Source organism: Chaetura pelagica, unplaced genomic scaffold, assembly GCF_000747805.2.
Source record: "Chaetura pelagica isolate M959 unplaced genomic scaffold, ChaPel_1.0 scaffold689, whole genome shotgun sequence".
NCBI lineage: Eukaryota > Metazoa > Chordata > Aves > Apodiformes > Apodidae > Chaetura > Chaetura pelagica.
In genome coordinates this window covers 155197-175554 of record NW_009954635.1, presented here as the reverse complement: position 1 = coordinate 175554, position 20358 = coordinate 155197, and the positions used below count along the sequence as shown (strand labels likewise).

Sequence of the window (20358 nt, the reverse complement as noted above, 5' to 3'; positions counted from 1 at the left end):
ATTCTCCCTGATGAAATGTTGAGTACTGGGACACTTCCTAAATTGTTCTGTGTTCAACTTGGGTATTTCTAGGGTTGCACAGAAAGATTTGTATCTAGTCCTGAAGAAGTTTTGGATGTCATTGATGAAGGGAAAGCCAACCGTCACGTAGCAGTCACAAGTAAGTGTTCTGGGGAGGCTTTTCTAGCTAACAAGTAGGGGTGGCTGTAGCTTCTAGTGCTGTATTGATTCTTTATGTTCACAAAGTACTTTGAATTACTTATGTGAACCGTCTAATGATGCACAAATCATCATGCTTTGAAATGAGCAGAGCTGGGCTTTTTTTATTGCTTCACTGCCTACAGAGACATTTATTGAGTCTTCCAGCTTTGAGAACACCTGAATTGGTTGAAATGGTTGAAATCAGATTGGATAATAGAAGAAATTCCTTTACTGAAAGAGTGGTCAAGCATTGGCACAGACTGCCTGGAGAAGTGGTGGAGTCACCATCCCTGGAGGTGTTCAGAAAAGGTGCAGACGTAGCACTTTGGGACATGGTTTAGTTGGCACAGGGGTGTTTGGTTCACAATTGGACTTGATGATCTTAGAGGTTTTTTTCCAACCTTAATGATTCTACAATTTTATGAATCAAATACATGGCATTATATGGTAAATTAAATGTCAGCATATGTATTGTTAGATACAATACAGGTATTTTGAAATGATGTATAACTGAAATGATACACATATGTTCTTCTTTGTGCTACAAGTCAAGAACTTGGAGCAACTCTGGGCAAATGTCAGGCATCATACTAGGAGAAATGTATTCTTCTTGTTCTGAGTAACATTTCCTCCCATTGTTTCTTCTCTTTAACTAAAAATATCCCCCTGTTCCTTTTGCTGTGCCACTATTTGTTGCATCTGGTGCACACCAAAAAGTTCTGACAAAAGTTGACAGAGAATGGATTTTACCTAGACTGGAATGTCAAGGCACAAATTTGGAAGTGTTGTTGGAAAAAACTGAGTTGGGAGATGGAGGAGAAACAGGGAGTTCAGAGAAATATGAACCTGGGTGGGAATGGGGGAAAGGTGGGGGTTGTGGTAACAGAGAAAATAAATAAGACATGAGAAAGTGGTTTATTGATTCTTAATAGTTTCTTTTTCCTACCTGATGAAATGTCAAACATAACAAGAGTACAATCAAGAATAAGTGGAGGCTGAAACTGTAGCTACCTGTTCTGCCAGGATGCAGGAGGATTTTTAACCACATAAGCAATAAAAATCACTCTGAAATCTGAGTTTGAATAGTGTGGGTTTGATGACAGTGTTTGCCAACATGTTGGGAGATCTCTCATGATTGGCACTGAGACCTGCCCAACATCATTGCAATTATTTTTACTTCTCTTGAAATTCTCTTGCTCAGCTCAAAATTGTGCCTCTGTCCAGGATGCTGAACATACCCCCTCGTTGTTGTTCTGTGTCTAAATAGTCTCTATTACAGCAGCTTATGTGAGCTGTCTGCACTCATGAAGAAACATAAAAGGATAGAACATTTATTTCTTAGGGAATCTGTATAATGTTGTTTTATTATTCTTAGGCTACAATTTTTATTACTATTCTTTACCATTTCTGGTCAAATTTTATTACTTCCAGGGAAAAGAAAAAAACTTTCAAGGAAGAAAGAAGAAGAAAAAAAATCCAAACCTTTTATATGAAGGCTGTCATTTCTCATGAATCTGGTTCATTTGGTCATGCTGGGAGAAAGCAGGAGCTCATTCTGTAGTCCATGAGCTTTATTTGCAGCTCTTGGTGTAGACACAGCTCTGGGCTCTCCTGGGAATGGCCTTGTTGGCTCAAGGGGAGCTCCAATGGAGTATAATTTCCCATCAGGTTTTAAAGACATTTAGACAAAACCTTTCCAATGTGATTCCTCTGCAGATATGAATGAACACAGCTCTAGGAGCCACAGTATCTTCCTCATTAATATTAAACAAGAGAATGTGGAAACTGAGAAGAAGCTCAGTGGGAAGCTTTACCTGGTGGACTTGGCTGGAAGTGAGAAGGTAAAGTTGCCTGTTTCCTGGATCATGCTGGTGGGGTCACTAAACTGACCATGGGGGTGTGTTGGTGCAAAACTTAAGTTAGGTTTGAGTTTTCTCTTAGGTTATCAAGAGTATGGCAGCCTGTTGTTGTTGTTAGTGTGAGATGGAGAAGAAGAGCCAATCAGAACTATTGTATGAAATGGAAGCCCTCCACATTTGCAGTGTGTTTGCATTTACTGAAGTGGATTGAACCAGGGTATTTCTATATAGTTTCACATTTAACTATGGGTATTTGACAAAGCAACGTCATTTTAATGTAATTTGTCAAATTAGACAGCTATTTTAATTTGCTTATATTCAGGCATGTCCCATTTCTAGGTTTTCTGTAATTATTTCACATCTGAGATCAATGAAATAACAGTAGTTAATGCAGTTTTACAGCTGAAATCTATTTGAAGCTCCCTGAATGACTCTCTGGATTGTGGTGACTATTTCTGCTTTCCAGAAATATATATATAGATATTTATTTCCCAGATCTCATTCTAACATCTTCTGGAATGTTCAAAATCATTTAACTGTAAATGGAATTAAGAAATGATGAACCTTTTTATTTTACAATGCTGTGGAATTCTGTATTCAAGCTGGACCCTAAGTAGCTCCTGTGCATGTCAAAGGAATTACTCCTGATGAAGTGATGCCTCCTGTTGTGGCCACAGATTTCTATTTCTTACTGCAAATGAGAAAATGAAAGATGATGTTTGGACCTTTTAGGTTGCTCATTGGGACACACTAGTTGACAACCCATAGGTACAATCCAGAAGCCATTCACCAGAGTAATTAATCCTGGTAATTTCTATTATTGCACATAATACTAAATGTTAAAATAAGAAGTAAAACATGTGTGCCTGGTCAGGCTCTGCTCTGACAACTACACTTTTGTGGTTTGTTTGGCCATTGTTCAGAAAACCTGAGATAAGTGTTTCCTTGGTAGATTGTCTTCTTAAAAGGCACAATTATGTTTCCTTGTCTGTCATGTGGCATTTTTAGAGGGAAGTACCAATACTGTAGTTTTAACGTAGAGAAAAATGTAGGGCTTTATCCTACTTTTCTGGGCCTTTCCCCACCTACCCCACTTCCCCCCCAGACAAAAAAGGAAAGAGAAAAGGCTATAAAACTGTGATGCTATCTAAAGGAGTGCTGGTCCCAGGCCACCAAGCTTCTTGCCTGGGTCCCCTGGGGATCCAGGTTGTGGACCAGCAAACTTTGCAGTTGGGATGAGTGAAATCACACTTCTTCTGTCCTGCTATTTTTGGTCCATGCAAGGCAAATGCAAAGCCAAGCAAGTGGTGTACACTGTGCCCTGAGAACATAACTGTGGTGTTCCCTATCTGTATGGACAGTCTGGTCTTGAAAGTAGTCCCCAGGTCCCTCAGAAGAGCAGGAACTTAACAGCTTTTCCCTCAACAAGGTAAGGGTCAACTTGCTGCTACACTGGAAGCAAGGTTGGAAGCATGACAGGCTGCTACTAACAGAAAAGGGCATCTAGAGATCTCCTTCATGCTGAGGATGAGCTTGATTGGTTTGTCTTCCAAGAGCATCTCTAGTGGTTGCACTCTGTGCCCTGTAGCTGGCAGCTGGGCCTGACTCTTCCCTGCTCTCTTTGGTAGGTCAGCAAAACCGGCGCAGAGGGGGCTGTTCTGGATGAAGCTAAAAATATCAATAAGTCTTTGTCTGCTTTAGGCAACGTGATATCTGCCTTGGCAGAAGGAACTGTAAGTAATCCTGTTTTGTGTTGTTGAAGAATGGCTTTTTATCTGGCTGGTTCTTTGCCATGGCCATAAAAAAGTCAGCGAACGTTTCAGTTCAGCAAGAAGAAAGTGGTTGCTTTCCAACCACAAACCAGTGGCACTTCTGCTGTTCCACTAAAGATAAGAAACTAATTCTCAGTGATTTCACTTGATTATCTCATCTTAGCACAATCAAAACAATTACTCTTCAGGACTGCATGCTTCAAATCCATTAAACCTGTCATTGCCAACTTATGTTCTCTCTCATGATGATGTCGTTGCTTAAAAACAGTTATTCTTGCCTCTTCTTTGTGTTTTGATTAGAAAACTCACGTTCCATACCGAGACAGCAAAATGACCCGAATCCTTCAGGATTCCCTGGGTGGGAACTGCAGAACCACCATCGTGATATGCTGCTCTCCTTCTGTGTTCAATGAAGCAGAAACAAAGTCAACCCTGATGTTCGGGCAGCGGTGAGTCCTCCTTGGCGTTGAGCTGGATGAGGCTTTCTTGGGCTCTTCCATGTGTTCTGAGGCAGCCATGCCAAGGGGGAAGATGAGCAGGCATTTTAAAATATGGAGGTTATTGTTTCTGGAGCTATTAAAAAAATAATACTGGAGAAGCTGAGAAAACTCTCTCTTCGTTCTCTATGATATCAGAAAAATAAATGTTAAACTTGGCCAGCAGCTGCACTGCTTAGAAGCTCTGGTAACTGTTCCTGCAAAAGTACAGAGTTATCCTAGTTCTTTGGATTTTTTTTATGGGGAAGATGATGGGATTGGGCAGATTTCTCTTGGCTATTTTTTTTTTTATGGGGAAGATGATGGTATTGGGCAGATTTCTCTTGGCTGACCCAGTGGAAAAGGTTCAGTTTTGATTCGTCTGATACTGCTCTTGATGCTTTTAAGATGTGTCTTCTCCTGGCATCTCAGGGATTGTTGTTAGGGTTGTAAAATGTGGGGTTTTTAACCATTCAGAAAAATGAAGAGTGTGGGCACAGTGTAATATTGACAGCTTTGATAGATTCCCATGGTAGCTCATGGACATTTTTATGTTTGAAGAGTCTTAACAATTTAGGAACAAGTCCTCAGAAACAAGGAAGGACAAAGTGTGGAAATATTCAGAAAGACAATTTCTCTTCCATATGTGTTCCTTGGCAATAATACTATAAAATACATTTGGAAGGTCTGCAAAAATAGGTTGGGCTCATTACATAATTGCTGCTTTTGATTGTAATTGAGGAGAACTTTGGTACTTTGGAAAATTGCTAATTTTGCTTTATTTGTGTAACAGCAAAAAGAAGAAAATACTAGCAAGTTCTGATTGCTTGAAACAGAATTTATTTAACAGTCTGTACAATAGGATCAGTTTGTCTGAAAATGAGTTGCTTTCCACCATGCAGAATTTTTGCATTGAAGCCCACACTGCTAAGATAGAAGCATTTTGTATTGGAAATTAAAGTCATGTATAAAGGATTCATCTGACAATCTATTAAGTCATTGCCCCACTTTTATCCTTTCCTGTGAGCTTTCCTAAGATTTTCATGAACATGATCCCTTTAGTGTGAGAGTATGTACATGTTGGGGCAGAGCTGCAGGTGGGTGCAGGGCAGAGCTGCAGGTGGGTGCAGGGCAGAGCTGCAGGTGGGTGCAGTCCTTCTGAAGGGACAATGGGGATTGAGAACTGCTGCAGGGTAGGGCTGGCTGGCAGTTCTGCAACACACTCCCCATCTGGCACTGCCAGCACCACCACTGACTTGTCCTTGGCATCTGCTGCTGGGATCTGTGGAAGGTGGGGAGTGACCCAGGTCATTGCAGAAGCACCAGTTCCTCTGATCTCCACTTCCTATAGGTTGTCCTTCCTAGGAGTTGCTCTCTTCAATAGCAGCATGCAGGAAAAGCTCCCCAAAGAGAGCTTCAGGGGTCACTGCAGGAAGTTTTTATGGAAAAGGAGGAAGTGGTGGTTAGTATATCAGCAGGTTAAGGTTTAATTCTAGGCAGGTTTAATTCTCCATTGTATGATGGACATAAGTTGAAGTTATTGAAGACAGAAGCTTCTACTGAAACCCTGGGTGTTACAATGTGCATCACAGACATTTTGAGTACATGCAAATATTAAGATGCAGTAATTCAATGAGGTATTAACCACTCTGAAGTATAACGAGTTACACAGTTCTTGGTGCTGGTAAAAGTTTAACTGCTTTGATAGCTCACACTGTAAACCTCCAGTTGGGTGTAAGTCTTGCACCTTTGTAGGACACAAGAGTGGTCCCAAAGTTCCTGCTAATTCATTCATAAGGCTCCAGGGCAGTAAGGCAGCCAAAAGGGTATTTTATGATAAATGATTTTCATTTTTGCAGGCTACATGAGAAGGGGTTTGCTTTTGTTCTGTAATGCATAACAGGGCTCCAGGATCTCTGGGAAGTTGTAGGTTGGGTACTAAAAGAAGCATATGTAGAGGAATTCCAGTTTCCATGTTCTTTCAGTTTACATTTCACTTCATTTCATTTCTCAGTTCAGTAATGGGTAAAACCTGCTTTTCTGTTTGGGGCAAAATGATTTTCAAACCAACTTTTCACATCCTGGCTGTAATGTGACCTGGCTAAGACTTTGCTAGGAAGAGGAACCTTTTCAAAATATTCCTTCCTGAGGACAAGGATGTCAGCTGAAAGAACTGGAGAAATAGCTCAATACTTTGTGAGGGAGCTTGGTTAGTGTTTATTGTGGGTTTTTTTGGTTTAAAATCTATAGAATTGGGCTGAAATAAGGAAGAGAATGCAAGCAGGAGGAGTGGTGATGCAGCAGACCTGCAGAGCAGCACATCCTGTGCATACACAGTGTCACTTGTCAGCATTTTGGACAGAAATATTGCTGTCTACTGGAAGTGGTTTCTTTTACAGGCTCTTTGGTTGTGGTGTATCATTTTTCTGATGTGACTGTGTTCAGGGCCTGAAGAACAACATTACAGAGAAGGTGTATGAGTCATGGGTGATTACTGGTCCCTCCATCTTTCCTAGCCAGAAAGAGTTACATTACCATTAAGACAAGTGTTAGGAGTAAAATTCATCCTCACAGGCCCACTAATCAGCATATGCTGGTGTTAGTGGTGAGCTGGCTTCTTTTTTCTGCTCCACCTTTTCTTGTGGCTTTTCTATATTATTTTCCATTGTAGTTGCTAGGAAGTGCTTCATCCATCATTAGGGTAACACAGTTGATGAGCTTTATGGTGTGGCATTTTTTCCCCAGGTAAAGAAGACAGTATGTAGAAGTTAATTATTAGGCACCTCCTTATTTTAAAAGTACAAGGTTATTTTTAAGTATTTCTGAGATAATAATAAGATAATTCTAAGATATCTAAGATAATTCTAAGATAATAAAATTCCTGCTTTTTATAGTTCCAATCACTGGAGCACAGTTTGGAGTATGAGGCACAGATACAGGAGTGTTATCTTGCTGACAAAACAGAAATGTTAGGATTTAAAGGATGTTCTAGCATCATTAAGTGGGAGTTGTGCAGATAAGAATTAAGATGGTGTGCCCTCCCCAAAGGAGAGCTGGCCCCTGCATCTAGAGCTGATTCCTCCTTGTTTCTTGTATTGGCATTTCAGCCTACACTTTCCAAACTGGTAGGAGGTTGGTCTGTTATTCCTTTACTTAAGTCTCTGTTTTATCTGAAACCACTGGAGTTATTTGGAGGGACACAGAGTCTGGGCATTGGAGGGCAAAGATCTGAAGCTTTCTTAATTCATACTGATTTGTTTGCTTTTTCTTTTTAAATGTGGATTTGCTCGAGTAAGTGCTGTGCATTTTTTTTCTGCTGGCTTTGCATTTTCTAGCACAATTGTTGAGGTTCAGTTGGAGCTAAGCAGCTTGACAATAGTGAAGTGGTGGTGGTTGTTGTTAGAAGGGTTTAAATTTGGGGATTCTTGCCTGGAGAGGCAGTGACTCGTGAGCCTGCCCACGGTGGCACAGGCACAAGTCCAGGCTCCCTTCCCATTGAGAGCTTTCCTCAGCCCAGCAGTATCCCAGTTACCTCCTGGTGACCAGTGGTTGTCCTCCTTCCCTTCTTTCCACCCCCAAAAAATGTATTTGCAAGCCCTGTTTGGCTTTCAGGGAGGAGAAGTTTCTCTATCTCAGCTTCACTGCTTTGTCATCCTTCGTGCTACGATGCTTGAAATGGAGCTGAATTTCGCTGGTGAAGTTGAGGGGGTGGTTGAAAAGGGATGGGGTGAGCCCGTGGTCAGATGCTGGTGTGGGGTAATCTGTGGTGGGTCCCAGGCCAAGAGAAGCTGCAAGGTGACACCTTACCTAGCAGAGTAATAATGACTGGGCTTGGTTTTGTCCTTAATCTAAGAAGAGTCCCCAGAGCTTCTCTTTTTGGAGGAATCTGCAGAGATCCATGTCTGCTCCAGGTCACTTGTTACTGGATTTTCCCATGGAAAAAATTCTGTTCAGGCTTCCAGGTTGTCATGCTGCTGCTGAGGGCTGGAGAGAAAATGGAGCTGTGGCACTGCATTTTAGAAAAGAAATGGCAAATATTTAGTAGTTTCCCTTTCTGTTGTGGAAAAAATTCCTGAATCCTTGCTGTTGTATTGAGAGAAAAGTTGCAGAGCACCTGACACCTGGTTTTGTTGCACAGAGCCAAGACAATTAAGAACACGGTCTCTGTGAATCTGGAGCTGACTGCAGAGGAGTGGAAGAAAAAGTATGAGAAGGAGAAAGACAAAAACAAGAGTCTAAAGAATGTCATCCAGCACCTGGAGCTGGAGCTGAACAGGTGGAGAAACGGTACGTACCAGAAAATGGGAATGGGTCTTTGTATCTTCAAGTTATGTAGAGAATACAGGAAAACATCAATTATTTTTAATAATGTTACTAATATTAATAAGGAAAAGGTAAAACATCATTAGGTTTGTTCTTGTTTTTTTTAAGAACTCTTCTCCTCAGGCATGAGAATCAGTTCTGTTGTGCTTTAATGTAACCAGATCCTGGGTTTTTTTATAATTGATTTTAATGTTAGAGTAAGTAGTCCATCAACACAGTGGTTGGGAGTGCCATCTGATGAGAATAATCACACTTGTCTCCTTTTGTGGCTTCTGAGTTAAACTGGTGTTGAGAATGGCCACTTTTCTGTTCAGAAATACAGGAAACTGCTGTCCAGAGAAGGTTGTAAGATCAAGTGCAGGATGGTAGTGGAGGAAGAATATTTCTAACACATCCCTACTAATTAGATCATTTTTATTTCACCTGGGACATTGACAAATAATTTTAGCAAGTCTTCCTTACTTCTCATTTTTATTTCACACATTAAAATAAAAATGAAACTGTAAACCCCAAACCAACCAACAAACAACGTTCCAACCCAAAGAAACCAACCAACAAACAATGTCCCAACCCAAAGAAACCAACCCTGCATCCCCCTGAAATCCCAACAGCCCCCCAACAGTAAAATGCTGCTTCTGAAGAGTAATTTTTGTTTTCTGTATTACATGTCATTCAGGTCCTACCTTTTGATGTGTTCAATAATATGTAACTCCTGCAAACATGAAGTACCTAAAACGAGAACAAATCTGTGACGTAATTATTAGTCACGGTTTGTTTTGCACGGTCAGGTCTGGTTTTGAGCATCCTGGGTGAAATCACGACTTGCTAAAGATAAATACCTGACCTTTAGGGGTGCAAAACATGGCTCCCTTCTCTCAGCTCCCTGTGCAGCTTTCTTGCCTTTCAGATGAGATTGTTACCTACTGATTGTGCTCCCGCGTCTCCCTGCGGAGCCTCCAGCACAGGGAACATTTCCCTGATCAGCACAGTGTGATTGCTATGGAGACAGTCGGGGTGTTGAGGAGTGTGCTGAGTGCTCCCTTATCTCTCTGCTAAACATGACAACTTTAATTCCTTTCCTGTTCTAGGAACACTTTTTTTTTTTTAAAAGAAAACCCTGTATAGATCCTTTCTATACACCATGTAAAGAAGCTGTCCCTATTGTTTTGTCTAAATACACACACCTCCTCTTTCCCCCCATCTGCCCTGCTTTTCTCATTGACATTACCCAGCAATACATTCAGTATGTTCAAAGACTATTGATTTCTTGTCTGACCTTCTGCAATGGCATCATTGGGAAGGATATTCTGACAAAGGAGGCTCTTTGCAAATGGAAGCGTCACAGGAATTGCATCTTGAATAGAAGATGCAAGATAGAGACATAAATATTCACTCAGTTTAGCTTGTTCTGTAAATGGACCAAATCACAGAATGGTTTGGGTTGGAAGGGACCTGAAAGATCATCTAGTTGTCCAAAACTCTACAAAATAAAATTGTAGGAGAAAATGGGTGTGCCCAGTTCTTGCTGAAGCAGGATTTCAGCAGCCTTGTATCCACGTGCACCATCTGGTCTGTGTGTTACAGGCAGGAGGTCGTTCCAACCTGAGCATCCCTGTCAAATTTAGCCTGCCCTCCTCCTCTCACCTGTGCTAGTCTGCCATGCAAAGCTTCTGAGTTCAGGGAAACAGCACAGGGAAATGAAAAGCAAAAAGATTCATCCTGGGAGGCTCCTGATGGATCCTCAGCAGCCTGAGGAGCGTTGCTGTGTGTGCGAGGTCCCACGGTCTGACCTAGCCCACCTTTCCCAGTCTGCTCCACTGAAATGCAGCAATGAAAAAGCAATTTACACATTTCTCATGAACACTGTAAAATACGACCAAGGTATTAGAAGCGGAGAAAAAAGGGATGTACTTTTACAGACACTATGGTCCATGAAAAAATTGTTTCCCCCATTATCTGGTCGTGCTCTTTCGCAAGACACTATGGTCCATGAAAAAATTGTTTCCCCTTCTTTCGCACCCTCTTTTGCTTTCGGCTCTGAATTAACCTGCCTTTCTGGGTTTTGGTATCTTTGTCCTGTTTACTTGTTTCCCCACCAGGAAGATAAATAGTGTCTTCACAGTTTTGAGAGAGAAATGGCTCGTAAAGCTTTATGGGACTTCAGTATTGTAGCTTTTCATAGAAAAGGAAAAAAAAACCCTCTTTGTGCAGAAGGGTTGAGTGTAACCTTCCTGCACCTGCAGCAAGGCGTGCAGCCTTCAGTAGCTCAGGGTCTCTCACCAGGCCCTAATGGGAGTAGATTCAATTTCTGGCACGAGTGCCTTGCCTGTCTCTCTGCACTGAAATGCAGCAGGCTTGTAATTGCAGTGCTCTGACATTACCCAAGAAACCACTCCTTGGAGAAGATTATTTGCAAAGAAAAGGCGTAGGGATAACGTTGTACCTGGTGTGCACAGGCTGCACCTGGAAATTGGTCTGTGCTCTTTATTTTTAGGTGTGACAAGGCAGAAGGTGAATATTGTTTGAAATGCAGCTGTATTGCTTGTTGCCCTGATGTTCTAGCAGTTCGTTATGGGGAAGGAGAGTTGACAAGGCAGTTGGAAATCTGGAGAGGAAGAGACATTTAATTGTCAGTAGGTTTTAGGCTGCAGGTTGGATTTTTTCCCCTCCTTATTTTTGTTAATCCATGGAGCTAATCCCATCTATAAAGGGTTTGAGCAAAAGGGGAGCCAGGAGGGCAGGGCTTTCACTGGCAGCCATTCCAAAAGCTGCTGAATGCTGAGTGTTGGTGCTTCTGACAAGGGAGGATGGATGGCCACCCTTCCATACCTAATCTGGCCTGTCATCTGTAAGCATGGCAGCTCCTGCCCTCCATAGCTGGATGCAGCCCTTCTTGCCATCACTGAGTCCCTCTTGGCAACTGAGAAGGATCATCCTAGGGCATCCATGATTTTGGGCAGCTCTCCTGGGTTGTAATGCTTGTGGATGATGTGCCTGCAGGAGAAGCTGTGCCTGAAGATGAACAGATCAGTGCAAAGGACCAGAAGAACCTGGAGCCTTGTGATAACACCCCAATTATTGACAACATCACACCAGCTGTTGCCAGCATCTCAACGGAGGAGAAACAGAAATACGAGGAGGAGATTGCCAGTCTCTACAGACAGCTGGATGATAAGGTGTGAACATTTGGTTTGACTCCATTCTCTAGGTGTAAATGGAAAACTAAGCCAAAATGGGTGAGTGTGTCTGTCTCTCTTGAGCGCCATGAACTAGAAAAGGTCCCAAAGTTCAAAACACCATCACTGCCTAAAACCAGACCTTGTCCTATCACATCATATATCTCCTTCTCTTCCCTTTGCAAATAGTGTTTGTGGGTATTCTCCCTGAAATTGGAGCCAAGTTTACCTTTCATTTTAGGGGCTTTTTACAGGCTTTTCTGCAGCTGGAATCTGGGGACAGAGTAAGAGAGAGAGCCAGAGTGCATCTGTACATCTATAAACCATGATGTGTGTTGGCAAAGTCTCCTGCAAATTAAAAAGGTGCAGCTCTGACCACATCAGTGTCTTGTTTACCATCAGGGACACCTCTGCTTAGGTATCTACCAGAGACAACTGCATATATGCCTGGCTTTTGCTATACAGCTCTCTCCTCTCATCCCACTCAAAGCTGCACAGGGTTGGCCATGGCATTGTTCTTGCTGCTTTTCTAGAAAGGGGAAATAAAAGTGACCAAATGTCAACTGTGACAAGAAACAAAAAAATCTCCAACCCTATTTCATTGCAGGATGATGAAATCAACCAGCAGAGCCAGCTGGCTGAAAAACTAAAGCAACAAATGTTGGATCAAGAGGAGGTAAGAAACTAAACCAATTGAAAAAGTCCTTACATTGTGCTTATTGTTGAGGGATTCTGTCACAGTTCTAGGCTAGGTATGTTCAAATTAGCTAACTAAAATTCAATAGGTAAGAGAAACCTGTGTGACAGGTTTAAATTTCCCATCTCATTATCTCAGAAGAGCATTAAGCCTTGATAACTCCTCCTAGCATCACACCATCCTGCTGGGAGGGATGCTGGAGGTACCAAGGCAGGGGCATGGACAGTGTTTTTCACTTCCAAAGTGTTTTCAGTATGTCTGTGTCCTTTCAGGCATCCAGACACCATGAGCTGCAGGTAGTTAAGCAGAATCCCTAGTTTGACAGTATAAAAATTACTCCTGGTAATAAATTACTGCTGATCACTAGTTTGGCAGTTAGAGGCAGTACTGGGAGAAATCTGAGAGACTGAAAAGCAGATTCTTGATGCTGCCACGGATTTGCTTTCAAATCTTGGATTGTTCACTGTTAACATTTTATTTCATTGTTTTGTCCAGAAAATGAATGTGGCTCTTAAGATGGGGAAACATGATCACCAAGGTCACAGTCAAGAAATTTCCTTAGCTATCATTTTGTGTACAAGAGGTTTTGAAGATACAAAATCTGGCACCAAATTAGCAAGTTCTCCAAATGTTGCTGTGATATTTCTTAGATGATGGTTTCATGCTGGTTTTGAAATTGAAGGGAACTGGAGAAGGAGCATTCAGACCAAGAGTACAACCCTGGTGTGAGGGTTCACATGCCATTAGTGTTCCCAAACACTGGTGTTTCTTTGCACAAAACACTGCTGGGATTCTCTCCAAGCCTGCCCCTCCTGGCTGCCTGAGCCTTTGCCATTGGAATACAGTGTTATCCTAGCTGCTTTTTGGGGTGTGAGACTTCTCTTGTAATTAAAAAGTAATTCTGTCCGAATCTCAGTCCTTTCCAAACCCTCAGAAAGGGATTCTGAGGTTTAGCTCCTTAGCAGGGAGACAACACCATATAAATACATCTGTTACTCATCACTCATAACTTGCCTGTCACCTCTGGGGCTTTATCCTCACTGAAGGAATTACCAGCTTTACTTTACTCCATGATTAAGCTCTCCCTTTACTGGCTGAAACTTTCTTTTGATGACTCTATTATGTGCTACCCATGGCTATACCAATGTAATAGAATTTAATGCATTCTCAGCAACATGGTTTTCTGATGCGTGTTATTTAGGCCACCTCACTTCTCCATCTTTTTTCACATCAATGTTCTCATCTAAGGCTTTTTTTTTTTTTTCCCCTTATGCTTTTTTTTGGTGCCTTATTTTTTGAGTCTCGTGCCTTCCTGTCTTTGTGTTAGAGATTTGGGAGCATGCTGTGTGCTGCAGGCCCCCACCACTGGGAATGCTTTATTCTCCACCCACTTTGTGTTCCATACTCAATATTTCATCTGGAAGATGAGTCAAGTTTCCAGTGGCCTTTAATCCTTGCCTCCCAAACACTTACTCCCCTTTTTTTTGCATGTGTTCTGGTCTAGCTTTGCTGACCTACTGCAACCTCTGCAGCTGGTGTTGCACCACTTGTTCAGAAGATTTAGGTGGCTCATCTGAGAAGCTTGTCTATCTCTTACCTGTGAGAGCTAATGCAGTATTTTTTTGCTTCTTTATGGAGATGGAATTAATTTTTCTGGGTTTTGTCTTCCACGCGTGAGCTTCACCTACCCAGTGGGAGCAAAGTACCTGCTCTCTCTTAGAGCTGTGATTAGCTCTGTGATAGATGTGCTGCAGAGCAGCTGCCTCACTCTGCTTCCCCCTAATTAACCAGAACACTTTTTTTCTGCCTGATTAAGCTAGCAGGTTAATTAGAAATCTAAGGCCTGCCACAGATGGCGTTGTGCTGGTCCTGGTGTCTTTTGGTACCTTTTCACCCCTGGCTGCTTCTTGGGGTGTGTTTGGGCTGGGGGGATTCTGAATCTTCCACTCTTGCACCTCTGAGCAGACCCATGAGGTGCTGCAACCAGTGTCTCCATCCCTGTGTTTGGCACTGATGGGTGCCACGTGCTATTAGCCTTTCAAATCTTGATACATTTTTCCACATGACAACAACAAAAAAGCTTCTGGGGAGCTGTGTTTATGCTCTAGGTGATAAATAACACTTCACTTGAAATCACAGTAATACACAGAAAAATTCATAAGTAAATGTAAATAATAGTTCCATCTGTGTTTAGTAGAAAGATTATTTTAAGCTATTTTGTTGTTTAAATATTTACATGCCATCTGGCTTTGGCAATTCAGTGGCTTTTCCGTAACGTGAGTGCACTTCTGAGGCTGCAGCATTACCAGGGAGATAAATTTCCCTTACATCTGAATCCTCCCTTCACCACTTTGGGCACGTGCCAGCCTCTGAAGCTGCCTGGTTGGTTTTTCTATTTTCCAGGAGTGCTCTGAGCCAAAAAAAAAAAGCAAAAGCCATGTCTTTTCTGACATTTCTCCTTTCAGGGGGTCTGGTTTAGAGAGGTGTTTCTGTTTTGCCTGGGGTCTCACACCCAACTTCTTCATGGCCACAGTGGGCAGGGATGGGGCAGATCAGAAGTCCACTCATCACACTGCAGTAGGGCAGGTATTTTTTTCTGCTGTCCAACTATATTCTACTGATCCATCCACAGGAAGGGCTTGGAAATAAGTGAGTTGTGTGAGTCAATGTCCAAACTCTGCTGTTAGGATAAGCAAAAATGCCTTCTTGTAGCTCGTGCACTAGTTTGATAGGTTATTGTTCTCTTTTATGTTTTTTATGCAGTGGTAAGTGCTGGTTTTGTTTTTATTCTTGAAAGAACAATCTTGGCAAGAAATGTTAGGGGGTACCTTTATTTTCCCACTGTTGTGCAGTGTATGATTGCTGGTACCTCTGGCTTTGAGCTAAGGACCTGACAGCTCCATTTTTGAGACTTTTACAGTTGAAGGAAGAGGGAGTGGGGCAAGGGAGAGGACCATGCAGCTGGTATCTCACCATCATCACCATCACTGAAATTTCTGCATGCAAAGAGCAAATTTAAGAAGTTTTCCAAATGGAATTCACTCACCAGTACCTGTGAAGTCTGTATTTTCTTCTCTAGTTAATATTTTGCCTCTGTAAATATGATCAGCTGATCTGTCTTCAGCATTGTGCTTCAGATGATAACTAAGAGTCATCATCATAGGTTTGCTTATCAAAAAATGTATATCTGACTTCTTCAGAGAGCCCTTTGACTTGGTTCAGTTCAAAGCTGTGAGTCTGTGTTGAAACCTTTTACTTTGAGGTAAATCTTGGTCCCAGCTGCAGCACCAGATTGAGGGCAGGAAAATTACTAGGAGCTATGATGCTGTTTAAAGTCAGTTTCTCTGCCTCAGTCCTGTGCCATAAGAAGATTTGATTAAGATTTTTCTTTTTATTGAAGGTCAGAGCCTTTTTTGTGTCCTTCAAATAGATTTATGCTGAACTTGATGCTGTTTCTGGTAGAGTAGCAGGATTTCTCTCTCTTGCACAAACCCTTCTGTGTTTATGATTTCTTTCTCTCTTTGTCTAGTTTTGCCCTTTCCAATGTTCTGTTTTGAATGAGTTCTTGGGTGACCTAATGCTTCTGTGATATCTGGTTTCCAGCTTTTGGCCTCCACTAGGAGAGATTATGAGAAGATTCAAGAGGAGCTGACCCGACTTCAGATTGAGAACGAAGCAGCCAAAGATGAAGTGAAAGAGGTCCTTCAAGCCCTGGAAGAATTAGCTGTCAATTATGACCAGAAATCCCAAGAAGTGGAGGACAAAACAAGAGCCAATGAGCAGCTGACTGATGAGCTGGCACAGAAGAGTGTAAGAGCTTTGATAGTCCTTCCCTCCTCATCCCCCAAAGATTCCCTGGCCTGTGCCAGCTCAGGAATCCATCAGACACTGCTGCCAAGTATGTTGTCATGTAGTTTAAAAATTGGAGTAGCAAGGAAGCTGCTAAAAGATCAATATTTGCCAGTGCTACCTTTTCCACATTAATTGAAAAATAAAATTAAGATCATTTAGAAACAGCTCTGTGGAGGCTGGTGGCAGGTTGGGGCTCTGCTGCAACCTCTGTGCCTTGCACAGCAACTGAGCAGGGAGTGAGAACTGCCCATTTGTGTTGTGGTTATTTAAGAGCTGTGCTATGCCAAGCAAGATGTGGAAATCTGCTCTGTGCAAATCCCAGCATTTAGTGTTTCTCTGGACTCTGGCCCTGCAGAGCAGGAATTTTATATGGAGTCAAGGGATCTGAAGGAAGGAATCAGAAAAAGTCAGCTTTTTCAGCTGTTGTGTACTGATCTTAAGGAAAAAAATCTAACCTGAGAAAAATCAAGATTGGCTGACTAGCTAAGTGCAATTTTGTTCCTTAATTCCTTACACAAACTGAGGAAGCTGTTGTTAACAGGTCTGTTTTCAGGGAAGACTTTGTTATCCACTTCAGGAAAACAGATTACTATCAAATCCATTTGAAATAATAATAATATATATATATATATAAAAATATATACCTGTATACGTATACCTCTATATATATATATACAGACCTGTTCCTCTGTGATTAACCTTCTTTGACATGTATTAAGTGAATAAGATCCTTACAGGATTTACTGCATTTAATAGATCTCCAGTAGCCCTGTTAGCAAGTGAGTTGTGGCAGTGGATCATGGTCAGGTGGAAGTGCCCGTGTCAGGATGTGGAACCAGCAGGCGTGTTCAGCAAAATGCCACAGTTTGGTGTAACCTTGAGCATCAGAGAAGAGCTGATGCCCAGTCTGCAGAGGGGAGGGTAAATTTTGCTTTTAAACCTTTTCAGAGTGCCTTGACAGCAACCCAGAGGGAGCTGGGCCAGTTGCAGGAGCTCAGTAACCACCAGAAGAAGAGAGCGACAGAAATCTTGAACTTGCTGCTTAAGGACCTGGGCGAGATTGGAGGAATCATTGGTACTAATGATGTGAAAACAGTAAGTGAGCTGTCTTTATTGCTTCCCTCCCCCCCACACCTCCTGCAGTGTCAAAATACTTGACGTGGACTATGTGTGACACAGCACTTCTGCTCCCAGGACACTGCTGGTAAATCCTGGCCAGAGCACAGCGGGAAATACTGAAGAGATCTTTGTCTGGGTCAGAGATGGTCAGTGTCTGTGCACACAATTGTCACATTTATTCCCAGCTCAGTGTTTGAGGCCAGGCTGCTGCAGCCCATCTGTGTGTTGAGGCATGTATTCATGGGGGGAGGACTGAGTCCCCCCAAAGACAATATGCACATAGGGCCACCCCTTTGTTAACTGTCATGACTTGGTGTTCCCAGAATCAGGGGGATCTTTCTGGGTGAGATTTGGCTTCTGAGTGGCTACCATGCTGTTTGAAGTTTGTCCTAAAAATGTTGTCTAGCTGGAGGTGGCCAGTTCTGAAAGGCAGAGCTCTGTACTGATGGTTGTCCAGGGCACTTGAACGAAAAGGTCTGGTGTTTCCTGCCTTTGGAGCCTGTCTGGCTTCATCAGAGAGCTCACAGTTCCAGCTGTGTTTTGGAACACAAGATGCTTTAGAAGTACTGATTTCCAGCACTGGTGAATTTGTGCTAGGTACCACAGAAGTAGTGACCTGACACCTGGACCAGCTTAACTTTTGCCTATTGGCTAATGACCTTTACAGAGGAGAAATGGCAGAGGATCCTTTTCCTCTGAGGTAGGAAGGTAAGAATGAGAGCAAAGGTGGTTGCAGCAGCAGAATCTGAATGTACCTGGAGGTTGTGCAAATTTTGTCCAGCTTTTCCTTGAAGTTTGCCTCATGTTTGGCTTGGTGAAGGGGGTACCTGCTCACTTTGTTAGACTTTTCCTGTTGTAGGTGGGAAAAATGCTGAGCCTCAGAGAAGATATTTGTATAGTCACTGGGGAACAGCACATCTCTGATGGAAGCTTTTCATGGCCTGGAAGATCTTCCTGCTTTTTTTTTTATACCATTTTATTTTTCCATTGAAAATGTGTAAAGAAGAGCAATTGCTAAAATTAGATGATAAATTAATTTTCCAGATGCATGTGCAGTTCTTGCAGTGCACTCCATTTTCTTGCTTTGAGTTCACTCCTCAGTTTTTTGAGCAATGAACTTCTCTGAACATTCAAAGCCAAAATTGAGTAAGTGTGGCTGGAGGGCCCTAAGCTGACTCTGAGAGTTGTTGATACCCTGCTGAAGCCCTCTTAGATCAGCAGATGCTCCAGCCTGCTCTTACTGCAGAGGACATGATCCCTGTTTTCTGAGGTGGTTACGCAGATGCCAGGACAAGATGAGACTTTGCTAGATGCTACAGCAACCTCTGGTGGCTGTTGTAGCAGGAACTATGGGAAGAAATCTTTGAAAATGGAGGCAGATTGTGCTTGATAGAAATTTTTACAGTAACTAAGATGTCAGCATTTTACAGGACAGCTGTCAGTGTAAACACGGCCAGATTGAGAAGCTTTGAGAAGAATAATTTCCAGTTTGTTGGCAAATTAGGATCTTCTCAAAGTGTGTCTAATTTTGGAGCAGACTGAGGGGCTTGGAAGTAGTTGTGGTTTTAGACTGTTAGGAGAAGATAGAGCACGTGTTACCTTCCCCTTGGTGGTGCTGGGAAAAGGTGAAAAGCAGATGAAGTTGGTGGCCAGATGCTCACTCAAGGAGAACCTTCACAGCTCATCAGTGGTTACATGAATTAAGTAGCTGAAGAAAGATCTTGAAGAGAAAGACAGGCAGATAAAAGGCACTGTGTTGAACCAGGGAAGGAAGAGAAGTATCAGTGGAATCATAGTGATGTTCAGGGACAAGAGCAGTTACTTGTAAAAGGCACTGTGTTGAACCAGGGAAGGAAGTATCAATGGAATCATAGTGATGTTCAGAGACAAGAGCAGTTACTTCCTTCTTGCCAGATGAGATTTCCAGAGTCATGTCTGTCTGGCAGGTCCATATTGAAGAAGCACAACCCTTCAAGAGGAGAATTCTTTAAGGAGTACTTTGCAAATGCTCCTCAGCTTTCACCAGCTTGAAAGAAGGAAAATTGCCTGTGCTGATGACATGAGAAGGTTTCTCCAAAATATGCCCTGGCCATGATAATGGCCTTGATTACTTTAGATGTTGAACCACAACGTCAATGATGTGTACTGGAATGCCTCACTTTTGAGGCTTATCATTAAGACTGCAAGAAACAGTGTTGTAACATGTTTAAAGGTGACCTGGAGGTCTGTGGGTGCTCCTTGAAGTGCTGCTGTGCTTTCCCAGAGCCTTCCTAGCTCTACACAAGGGTTTCGCAGCAGCAAAACTGCTTTGCACTGACTCACCTGTGGGAACCGCGCCCTCGAGATGGCAATCTCCTATCTGTTTAGTTAGCAGATGTGAACGGGGTGATCGAGGAGGAGTTCACCATGGCCAGGCTTTACATCAGCAAGATGAAGTCGGAGGTGAAGTCCCTGGTGAACCGCAGCAAGCAGCTGGAGAGCGCCCAGCTGGACTCCAACAGGAAGATGAACGCCAGCGAGAGGGAGCTCGCAGCTTGCCAGCTCCTCATCTCACAGGTACCTTGCTGCCTCCCTTCTCCCTTTTGCAGAGAGGTTTAGGGCCTTTCTCAGCCTCCTCCTCTCATGAAACGTGTGTGCTGGGAGCGAGGAGGGAGGCTCCAGGGAGCAGAGCACGTTGTGTGGCAAGATATCATATCCTACTGTAGATCTCAAAATATTTTCTGGGACATAATATTAGAAACCCTCCTCAGAGTGATTTCCTCAGCATGAACCTGTATCTTCTACCTTCACTTTAAAAGCAACCTGAGAAAGGAAGCAGTGATTGTATCATTCACTAGCAAAACCCTCAGAGAGCCCACCCCTGTGTCTGATCTGTTAGGATGC

At 42.6% G+C, this 20358-nt stretch overlaps 1 protein-coding gene across 1 annotated transcript in view; it reads left to right on the top strand.

Moving 5' to 3' along the window:
• The window catches only part of KIF5C (kinesin family member 5C), a 46508-nt gene that overhangs the window by 15037 nt on the left and 11113 nt on the right, over positions 1 to 20358 (top strand). The window contains exons 8-17 of the mRNA XM_010005596.1: positions 73 to 160; positions 1918 to 2042; positions 3689 to 3793; positions 4133 to 4281; positions 8447 to 8595; positions 11632 to 11807; positions 12415 to 12483; positions 16108 to 16314; positions 17305 to 17451; positions 19843 to 20031. Coding sequence (XP_010003898.1) covers positions 73 to 160; positions 1918 to 2042; positions 3689 to 3793; positions 4133 to 4281; positions 8447 to 8595; positions 11632 to 11807; positions 12415 to 12483; positions 16108 to 16314; positions 17305 to 17451; positions 19843 to 20031 — 1404 coding nt within the window. The remainder of the gene's footprint in view (positions 1 to 72; positions 161 to 1917; positions 2043 to 3688; positions 3794 to 4132; positions 4282 to 8446; positions 8596 to 11631; positions 11808 to 12414; positions 12484 to 16107; positions 16315 to 17304; positions 17452 to 19842; positions 20032 to 20358) is intronic.